An 11,420-nucleotide genomic window follows, 5' to 3' on the forward strand; every position below is an offset into this window, starting at 1 on the left:
CACAAAAGCAATCACTAATCAAAATTGTGGCACTCCGATCCCGCGGACCGGTGCTATCAATTCCTAAGACCATCCATAATCTTGAACCCTATGATGGGGTTCATCAGCATTTTTTAATAATTTTTGGAGGAGAGAGAATGTGGAAGAATATTGGGTGAATCTGAGGTGAAAAATGGGTGTCCAACCTTGATACCCATTTTGGGTTCAACAGAATAAAATAATAATTTTTTTTTTAACTATTTTAAACATTTGAATAAAATAAAATGAAAAGAGTTTTTAAATTGAGAAAACAAAAGTGAAAATAAAACTAGTAATTTTCTAGACGTCCAAATTTATGCCAAAGGTAGAGGGTATTTTTTTCTAAGCCGTAGCGTGCTCTAGAGTACATTTTCGTGCTTTTTCATCGAAACCCGCCTTGTCTTCTTTGTATAGCTTCGCTTTGGCTTCATCAAAGTAGTCTCCCTCACCTATTTCGGGGTTTGTCAGCATCTCATGAAGATTAATGAACATCTTATGGATGGTGTGAATATGCGAGAAGTAGTCTGTTGTCACCATCCTTAGGAAGATATGACCACGATCTCCTACATTGGGATGACAGATTTTGGTTCTGAAGAAGACCTGCAGAAAATAAATATTCAGCAAGCGATTACTACAAAACCCTGAACCGTTTAAAGCATCATACCTTTGGTGGCTTGAACAGGTATTCCGGAGGGAAGTCCATGCTGATTTTGAAGACTCCGTTCTCGTAAGGCGATCCTGTTGGTCCGAACAGCTCACCCTCCCAATAAAACATCTTTCCATCTACAGGGCCTGCCTTGTAGAGCGGGCTCTTAACCCTCTCAATCTTTTTTTTCTGCTTCGTTATGGCTCTCGCCCAGTACGGGACATCCTCTGAACTTGGCATACTCTGTCCACAATAAACGATTTGATCATTTGAGTTACATAAATATCCGAACCAAATGAGAAAAACAAAACTTGAAAACAAACCTAAACTCAAGTAACTACTTAAACCTAATCATTCGATATAACCAGAACACGATTACAATACGATGTCCCTAAACATTCGATACTCCTAAACACACAATGAACCATTTCAACCTAAACATTCGATATGACCTAAACATTCAATACTTGAAAACACACAATGAACCATTTCAACTCACACAAGCGATTCACACAAGCGATCAACAAATCGATTAACTCACACAAGCGATTAACTCACCCAAGCGATTAACTCACACAAGCGATTAACTCACACAAGCGAACCCAAATTTATAAAAGCCCCAAGCGAATTAGACGCCAATTGCAATCCCAAATGAAAGCCCCAAAATTTATAAACAATTTCGAAAACCCTAATTTCAAAACATCAAATTTTAAAACCCTAATACGCGAAATCCGGAAACCGATTGAATATAAGAACAATGAATCGCAAACAACTCATAATCAACACCAAAAGCCCCCAAAAAAAACTTCCCGAAGAACCTTAATTTTCCCCCAATTTTGAAAACTCTAATTTCCGACCAAAACTCAATCAAAAGACTTCTAAAGGAGGGAAACGACGTACCATACTGATCGACCAGAGGGGAAGCGACGATTCACCGGAGATTCGATCGGAGATGAAGATTGGATTCGAAGTCGCGATTATTGCAAAATCGCCGTGGAAGTTTTTTTTTTTGATAAACAGAGAATGCGAAATAACCCCAAATGTTCGACCCCGACCCTAAAAAATTTTCCCCAAACTTCAGCCAATCAGTGCTTGCCACGTAGGCCGGTAAACCTCGGCGATACGGTCTCATCAGGCTCATCCCAAAGAGATAGTATCATCGAGTTTTTGGACCTAATCGATTAAAAAATTTAAAATAATAGTATTAGACCCCACGGATCAACCCCGTCCATTCCGTGTTGTGGATGGTCTAATGCCCCTCACCGCTCTTCCCCGTGAACCCAATGATAACTTCGGCGAATCAAAGCAACTAGTTTTTTCTGTGATTATTTGCCGTTATCTTGAGATCAACTTGTATGTTACGGAAATAAAAGCAGTTAAATTGCAAAATTTAAGATTATGTTACGGAAAAAAGAGACAAAACAAATTTTTTTTTTTATTTTCTTTCTTTCCGAAATGATAGATCAAGATGGAATCAAAATCGCTTTCATTGAAGAGATTCTTCTATTAGTTTCATAAAATTAGCATTTTTCCTAAATCTCAGTCTACGCTTTGGTCCTCTTCAACCTAGATCTCCGGCGATAATCCCCCGGAAAATATAATAAGTTTATGTTTTTGACTTTAATCGACTTGTGACCTAGATTTTGGGATCAAATTCTGAAACTTTTGCTTTTGTCAAACCTAAGGGATTTGCGATAAAATCAGCGACTTGCCGGAATTTCTGCTAACTCATATACTCTCATACCTTCAGACCAAAGATTCCGTCAAGACAAGCGTCTTATCGAAGAGATGGAGTTTCTCTGGCTTAGTGTTCCTGTACTTGACTTAAAGGTCAATGCTTTCCCAAACTACCCTGACGAAATCTTCCGGAGCTTCATGGACAACTTTCTCGAGTTCAATGAAAAATCACGAATGCAAAAGTTCAAGATAAAGTATGACGAATACAACACTTATGGCGATCGATTTAGAGAGTGGATTAGTACATTAATTGATCGCGGGATTCAACACTTAGATGTTGAGACAGATATGGTCGGACAGATATGTTTTAGAAGCTGCGTTCTTTAGATCCATGTTGCAGTTGTTGCCGGTCTACCGGGAAGAGACTTCTTAAATTTTGTAGACTCCTTATAAGTTGATGACTCATATCACCTTTTCTCATAGAATGCTCCGGAAGGCTCGTTCTTCCTCCTTCATGCTTGTGCTCATAAGACCCTACAGATGAACAATGGAGAGAGATATCACAGCTATTCAAGGTGATAACTCATCGATACTTTATTAGTTATCTGTAGATCATTCACTTTTTGTCTCCCTGATCTGACCACCGCACACTAACAGCGAGTTCTTATTTCAGGCCAAAAATCATTTTGCTTTCTTTGATATGGCCTATCAAGGTTTTGCTAGTGGGGATCCAGCGAGAGATGCCAAGTCCATCAGGATCTTTCTCGAGGATGGTCATCATATTGGAATTTCTCAGTCCTATGCAAAAAAACATGGGACTCTACGCAGGTATTTATTTTCTCAGAAATTTCTTAGGAAACTAAATTCCTTATGTTGAATATGAGTCATCAACTTATATGAGATAACACATGTGGATATTCAAACATGTCATTAAGCATTCCCATACAGGCTTTCATTTAGTGATAAACTTAGAACTACATGTGAGCTTATATTACTTTGTCTTCTGCTGCAGCGTGCTTTGTGAAGATGAAAAACAAGCTGTGACTGTGAAAAGTCAGTTGCTGCAACTAGCTAGACCAATGTACAGCAACCCACCTTTTTTACATGGAGCTCAAATAGTCTCAACCATTCTTGGAGACCCAAAGTTAAAGAGTCTGTGGCTAAAGGAAGTTAAGGTAACCATATAGTTATCACCTTGCTATATTTTCCTTCGGCTTGCAATTAATATGTGTACGGAGACTCTTGTCTTATGAAACACATTGTAACCCATTGTTCACTCTTTTGTTTTTGATAATCCAACTATACAATTAGAATCTGATAATCTGTGTGTAAAATCTATAACGGAACAGATTATGGCTGATCGGATAATTGGCATGAGAACTACTTTAAGAGAAAGCCTTAAGAAGTTAGGATCGCCTCTATCATGAGAGCACGTAACCAAGCAGGTAATTTACAAAAAGTTTTCTTTATTTCTTTGATGAATATGTCACTTCTCTCATATGATTCACACAGTTACATAATCATATATCTATCTATATGGGGAAACAGATTGGAATGTTCTGCTATAGTGGGCTAACACCAGAACAGGTTGACCGCTTAACAAGCGAATATCACATCTATATGACCCGAAATGGCCGTATCAGGTACTAAACTTGGTCCATTTTCTTGATTTTGATGCATTTTCAAGTGTTAGCAAAAATCATTGAGGCTCTTGATGATGTTTGGTTGCAGTATGGCTGGTGTTACGACAGAGAATGTGGGATACCTTGTGAATGCTATACATGAAGTCACCAAGTCATCTTAAAATATTTACATGGCTCAAGACAAACATAAATTTTTGTTCTTTCTGAGTTGTCAAATAAAACAGGAGGCTAGATTTGTTCTTCTGCCATTGTTTTCGTGGGAACTGAAAGTTTACCCATAAACAGTAACTTATCAGTGCATTTTTCCTTAGCTGCGCGATAAAAAGATCAGCAGAACTTTACATTCTTCCTAATATATAGGATCCGATGTTGTTGTCTCTTTTGACTTAAAATTTGTTACTAAGCTTAAGTTTTAGTCTTAGGCATCATCATTCAATTCTTTTGAGTTCCCAAAAAGTCATATTGCTTTGGGAGTAGTCAAATGAAGTTTATGAGAAAAGGAAATAGATTTCATTGTCTTTTCCGTTTTTGTTTCTAATATCTTGTCAAATCTCGATCATATTGCATAAAAAGATGGAAAAAGAAGAATAATAAATAAAACTTTGAAAAAAGATTTAGCTATAATAAACTATAATAAAATAAGATGAGATATATATATTTATATATATATATATGTGTTTGTATATATGTATATATTATATTGTATGATAGATGAGAAAGAGGAGAGGGAGAGACGAGAGTGGAGAAATGATATTACTTCTTTTACATAAGCTAGATCACATATATATATATACATCAAGGAAGTCGGTAATTAAATCGACATAAGACATAAAATATTGTTTATATGTTAAATAGATAATTACTATTTTTTTAACACTCTCGATTATCCATTACTCTATTAACGTATTAGATACTGTTTCGTTAAAAACCTTATCATGGAAAAGTCCAACAGGATAAAAATCATGAAAAGAAAAAAAAAAGTACAGTGACGTAATCTCTTTCCTGAAAAAAATAAATCTTGTTCTCTTTATAGATCGTTGGTTCGTCTTGATCATCTCATCAATATAATAAACCATCTTTTTGGAATTATATATTCCTTTTTTAGATACATATCTTCTTGCGTGTTTTTTGATGCTTTAGTAAAAACCTTGTTATGGAAAAATCCAATGGGATAAAAACCATAGCAAAGAAAAAAAATTTGCATACATGCGCATCATTATACTTCTTCTGGAAACATTGCTCTTTAAATGTATATCTTTTGTGTTTTCATCGGCTGTCTCGTTAAAAACCCCGTCATGAAAAAACTCAATGGGATAAAAACCATAATAAGGGAAAAAGAGTGCAGCCTCTCATATCATTACAATTCTCCTCCTAGAAGCATCATCTTCAGGAGATGCATTCCAGTTATATACACTCTTTTGGGGAATCTTTATAAGTAAACCTTTAATGAAACTCATATAATTTCTCAGGTTACTAGACTTCTGGTCCATGGTTAGAGTTGATCATGCTCTCTTATTTCAAACTCTTCTTTTAACCATTGTAACTTGACCAAATAATTTTTTCAGATTCTGTAGGCATCCTGATCCTTCTAAGATTTTTATCAATACATTATTGCATGTGATTATATTCATAACCAAGGAACATCTCTTAATGGTATTTGAGAAAAAAATTTGTGCCACAAACCGAGCTTTATATTTTGTGACTTTTGTTTTTCTCATTGTTTTTGAGTAAAGACCCATACGATCTCAAAGGACATTACATCTTCAGGTGTAATGATCATAAATCCAAAGACATTTTCTTTTGTTGATTCTTCTGGAATTCTTTTGATTTTATTCTCTAATTTTATTTCTCTTTAGGAGAATTTTAGAGTTCATCAGTCTCCTTTTTTACTGAACTTCTGGTTCATTTATTTTACTCCGATAAATTTTGTTCTTCAAGAACAATAAGTCTTGTGGAATACTTCCAAGTTATATGAACTCCAAGTTCATGATATTTTGTAAGGAAAATCAAATAGCACTTTCTTCAGAAATGCTTAAATCTGAGCTTTTCTATATGTTAGATCCTGCTGGGATCTTTCGAGATAAAATGTCTAATTGGAATACCTGCAAAACAAACTGAACATAATTTTCTTTTCTAAATGGCATTATATCTTATGACTAAATCAAAGATCACTTTCTCTGATCCATCTATCGGTTAACCTTAACTAAAATTATTTAACCCTATGCAGCATATATTTATCAAGTAGAGCTTCCCGGGAATATAATTATGATATCATTTATTCTTCAGGGATTATTTCCTTTGCAATTCAAGTCGCTCATTTTCTGCCAGACTTGATATTACTTTTAGTGTTTGGACTGCTGGTCCGAAAATTTCTTGTTTTTCATATGAGCTTAGCATAGAGTTGATTGCCTCTTTTCACTTATTGGCCAATATTTTCACGTTCTACACTCATCCACAGAGGTTGATTTATGATCCTCATTCATATCGTGCACTATTTCATTATTGTCGACACTTATTTTGTCTTCGGTTCCACTTTTTGTAATGACATGGTTAATCGAGATCTCTTTATCAATGATATCATTCATGTACATAATTTTATTAATAACCATATCAACGGATCTCTTCAGGAGATTCATCATATTTTCAACATATATTTGCTCTTTTCCTTTTTGAGAATTTTATATTTGGAACCAAAGTACTCTATCACGTTTCTTACGTCCCATAGACTCTTTATTAATAAATCGTCATTCAGGGACATACTCTTGGAGCATTTTGAGCTAGAATTGAGATTTTATTTCATTGTATATCTGGCATTTACACATGTATTATCCTTTGAACTTCAGGTTCAAAATCATTTATACGAGGATCCATAATGATAATTCATTTCAAGAAATCTCATTCATTAGCTCTTCCATACCAAAACATGGAGAAATTTCACCATTGATCTTGCAATCTTCTGAATCGCTTTATAAATTATCCATAAACCCCATTTTAAATGTAAACATAATCTTCAGGATGTTCCACTATTTTTGATATGGGATTCTTTAATTCTTCTCGAGATGATGATACTTCAAGTTCATCCATCTCGAAATGAATCCAATTTTAGGACCAAAACATATCCAAATAACCCATCTTTGAGTCTTGTATTATGCATCAAATCCTTTAGTGGACTTGGCTTTACTTGCCCATTCATCTTAAATCGTTTTTGTTTTTAGATCTATTATATAATTTGGGGCACTTTAAAAGAAATCCAACAATTATATCTAATATTGTTCAACCAAAAATGGTGATTCATCTCTCATGATGGTCCATTTTTCTTTTCATCAAGACATACTATATGTGAAAAACTTCGGGTTTTTCCACATAAATTCTCAATATGATTATTATTACACCATGATAGCTTAAACTGATTATGTTATATACTAATAAACTTCAGGTTTATTATTTTACCATCTTTATGCATATCTCCATCATGTATTTTTCTTAAACGTTTCGCTCTGTTGGAGCATTTTATTCTTTTAAAACATCTAGCTCTTCTGAAACGTTCTATTTATCGGGAGCATTTTGTTCTTTTGGAGCTTTCCATTATCTTTGAATTTCTCTCATCAAAAGTGTTTAGTTCTTCAAGAACTTCTAAGTTCGCATAATTTTGTAGCTTTTCCGGAAATTTAAACTCTTCTGGAGTTCTAAATTCATAAAACTTTCGTAGCTCCTAACTCTTCAGGAGGTTTTAACTCTTTTAGAATTTTCGAAGCTTTTTAAATTTTTAAAGTTTTTTTAACTCGTGAAATTTCCAGAAATTTTAACTCTTCAGGAGCTTTTTAGCTCTTGTAAAACTTTTATAACTTTTTAGCTCTTCTAGAGCTTTTAATTTTTGGAGCTTTTTAGTTTCTTGAGCATTTTAGTTATTTTGAAAAATTTTAGTTCTTCTGGGACTTCTAGCTCTTCTAGATTTTCTAGCTCTTATGGAGCGTTTTAATATGTCTTATGGGCATTTTTATTTATATAATTCTTCGAGAATTTTTACAAATATATCTTCAGGACAATATTTTTTATGTGTTTTTTTCATATGATTAAAGAAATGTAATAAAATTTGTAAAAACAGAATTTAAACAATAGAGGAGGTAAGCCTTTTATGTAGTAAATGATAATATACAAAAATTAAAAAACAATAATTAAAGTAAATATTTGTCTTCTGGACGAGATTTATTATGCAGTTCTTCAGGAACGCTTTTATATATCTTCTAGATATATATTTTTCGTATAGTTTTTCTCGAACTTCTTTTCATATATGTCTTCGAGACATATATATATATATATATATATATATAATTTTTTTTTTAAATCGGTTCTTCAAGAACTTCTTTTGAAATGGCTTCTAAACATTTGATTTCAAACGGTTCTTCGGGAACCTCTCATAAATGTCTTCAGAACATTTTTTGTTTAAGTATGTCTTATGGACATAATACGTTTTTCTTAGTTCTTCAAAAACTTTTTTTAAATGTCTTCGGGACATTTATTATATGGAAGTAGTGATCTGAGGAGACAACTACCATATGATCATATACCAACCAATAATTTGAATTGAGGAGACATTGTCTACCATAACGATAGGTTCGGAGAAGGCAACGCCTATCATCCCGACCATAGCATATAAACATAAACGGATTGAACAAAATTTTAAACCTCACCTTTTCAGTATTAAAATGGATAAAGAGACGATCGTGCTGATAACGTATAATAAACTCTGATAAAATAAGGTTAGATATATATATATATATATGTATTTGCATATATGAGAAAGAGGAGAGGGAGAGACGAGAGTAAAGAAATGATATTCTTTTCTTCTTCTTATTATTACTTCTTTTACATAAGCTAGATCACATATATATATACATCAAGGAAGTCGGTAATTACACCAACATAAGACAAAATATTTACTAGGTTGAGGCCAGAATTTCTGATATATGTTTCACACATTACTATAAGTCTATAAGAGCTATGAAGAACATAACAACACATTACTGTACTATCATATTCATCTCACATGATTATAATGATAAAAAAGAAGAAGTTATAACATGATATATATTAAAGTTAAAAATTAAGAATTTTCTCCAGAAATATACAGAGGATATAAAATATAGTTCGAACTTATACGTTCGGATTAGTAGTTACGTAAAACCAAAGATACTCACCAAAGACCAAGAGATATCTCAACTAGTTACGTACCAGTTGTCTAAAAATAACTGGTACAGCTAATTGTGGAGAGAGATTGATATTGTTACCGAATCAGATAATACAAATTATGATTAAAATACAGTGCATAGTGATAACACATTTTCTAATTTGGGTAACAACTGATAGCATTTGCAGAATTTTGTCAAAAAATAAAAGTTAAATCCATTTCTGAATTGGAAAAATTAAAAGGTTGAAAATGTCAAAAAAAAGAAAGAAAAGAAAGCATTTATAAAAAGGGAAAAATACCAAAAAATACCTCATTTATTTAATTTTTGGAAGAATCACCCATGAACTTTTAGCGTTGCCAGAAACCCACACAAACTATTTTTTCGATGCATAAAAATACATAAGTTTTTTAAAGTTTCATTTTCCCCCTCTGATTTCACGGCCGTTAACATGCATAACGGAATCAATAATCAGCGTTAATTTTTTGTAGGAAAAAATGCTAAAAAAATACATCAACTATTTAATTTTGCCAGAAACCTACACAAACTTTTTGCATTGCCAGAAATCTACACAGACTATTTTTTTAATCTATAAAACTACACAAACTTTTTAAAATTTCATTTTCTCTCCTCAAGTTTCATGGTCATTATAGACATAACAGAATCGAAAAACTGCGTTAATTTTCTATAACACGTGTTAAAAACTGTCAAATTAATACCATTATTACCTTTAAAAAGAAAAACCTAAACTCTAATTTGTTTCTCTTACTATTTCAGAAATTGAGTGAAATCGGTTGAAAATGTGGTTAATAGACCAATAAATCATGTTTAGAACATATACATCATTTCCTCGAATTGCTCTTATTAGTCTTATATATCACAACACACAATGTTTCTGACTCGATTTATACTACCAACCATATTTTTCAACCGATTTCACATAGTTTCTAAAAGAGAGAAAAAAATTAGGGTGAAGATTTTTCTTCTCCAAATCGATTTGAAGATTTTCTAAGGATAACAATGATATCAATCCTAGAGTAGTTAGCACGTGTTACAAAAAACTAACATAACGACCGTGAAATTTGAAGAGGGAAAATGGAATTTTAAAAAGTTTGTGTATTTTTATAGATTAAAAAAATAGTCTGTGTGGATTTCTGGAAATGCAAAAATTTTGTGTGGGTTTCTGGAAAAATTAAATAGTTGATGTATTTTTTTAGCATTTTTTCCTACAAAAAAATTAACGCTGTTCATTGATTCTGTTATGTATGTTAACGGCCGTGAAATCAGAGGAGAGAAAATGAAACTTTAAAAAATTTATGTATTTTTATGCATCGAAAAAATAGTTTGTGTGGGTTTCTAGCAACGCTAAAAGTTCGTGGGTGATTCTTCCAAAAATTAAATAAATGAGGTATTTTTTGGCATTTTTCCCTTTACAAAAAACAGCATAATTCTTTATCGTTCTTGCATGGTGAAAAAAATAATACTCATATTATTGTCTATGTTTGGTGTTGAAGAGATTTTCCAATTATCTATTACAAAAGATAAACTTAATGTACGAAAAAAAAGTAGGAAAAAATCTATATATATATATATATATATATATGTTTACTCGAGCTAAAATTATAGAAACTGAAGAAAAAATCAAAATCTCAAGATTCTTTCTACTAATGATAAAATTTATTACAAATAAGAAAAAGTACAAATACATATATAGTCACAGTTTCCCACTCTGAAACCAGACTTCCCCACAATCAGGCTAGAAATCTGAAATCTTATATAAACCATCATAGACATAAACCTTAGAGCTAACACGGTTCTCAAACTTAAACCCTCTAACCACCCATACCTTAATATCATGGTACATATTCCTCTGACTTGCTAGATTCCCACTTTCTACATTTTGATTGTTGAATCTGCCTGTGGAGCTTATCCTGACCCCCGTGATCTGCTCAAGCCACAACATTTCCTGTGTCTTCATCATCCTCATAATTATCTGAGACGACAATGTTGGTGGCTCTCGCCTCTGCTTCCCTACTCCTCCGTATTCGTCACCGTTCCATTTTCGAAACCCCCATGTTGCATATTTGAAACTAGGGTTTTTTTTTTTTTTGCAGATTTGCTTTCGCCCGTTGGAGGTTAAAGTAATTTCCTGCCTCATAACGGTTAGTAGATGTTGTTCCGAAGTTATATACTTAGCAATTCTTAGATTTCTTCCATCTCCCTGAATTTTGTTCCCTCCGGTTTGAATTA

At 33.0% G+C, this 11,420-nt stretch overlaps 1 protein-coding gene and 1 pseudogene across 1 annotated transcript; one reads left to right on the forward strand and one right to left on the reverse strand.

Annotated features, from left to right (window-relative positions):
- Positions 1-360: 360 nt before the first annotated feature.
- On the reverse strand, positions 361-904 carry LOC112086418 (ubiquitin-conjugating enzyme E2-17 kDa-like). The gene is made up of 2 exons (XM_024155334.1): positions 683-904; positions 361-618 (listed from the first exon to the last, which is right to left on the reverse strand). Exons 1-2 carry the CDS (start codon positions 902-904, stop codon positions 361-363), a joined length of 480 nt encoding a protein of 159 aa, XP_024011102.1.
- Positions 905-3,014: 2,110 nt separating this feature from the next.
- On the forward strand, positions 3,015-4,145 carry LOC112086392 (annotated as a pseudogene).
- Positions 4,146-11,420: the final 7,275 nt, after the last annotated feature.

This window comes from Eutrema salsugineum, unplaced genomic scaffold (genome assembly GCF_000478725.1).
Source record: "Eutrema salsugineum unplaced genomic scaffold, Eutsalg1_0 scaffold_20, whole genome shotgun sequence".
NCBI lineage: Eukaryota > Viridiplantae > Streptophyta > Magnoliopsida > Brassicales > Brassicaceae > Eutrema > Eutrema salsugineum.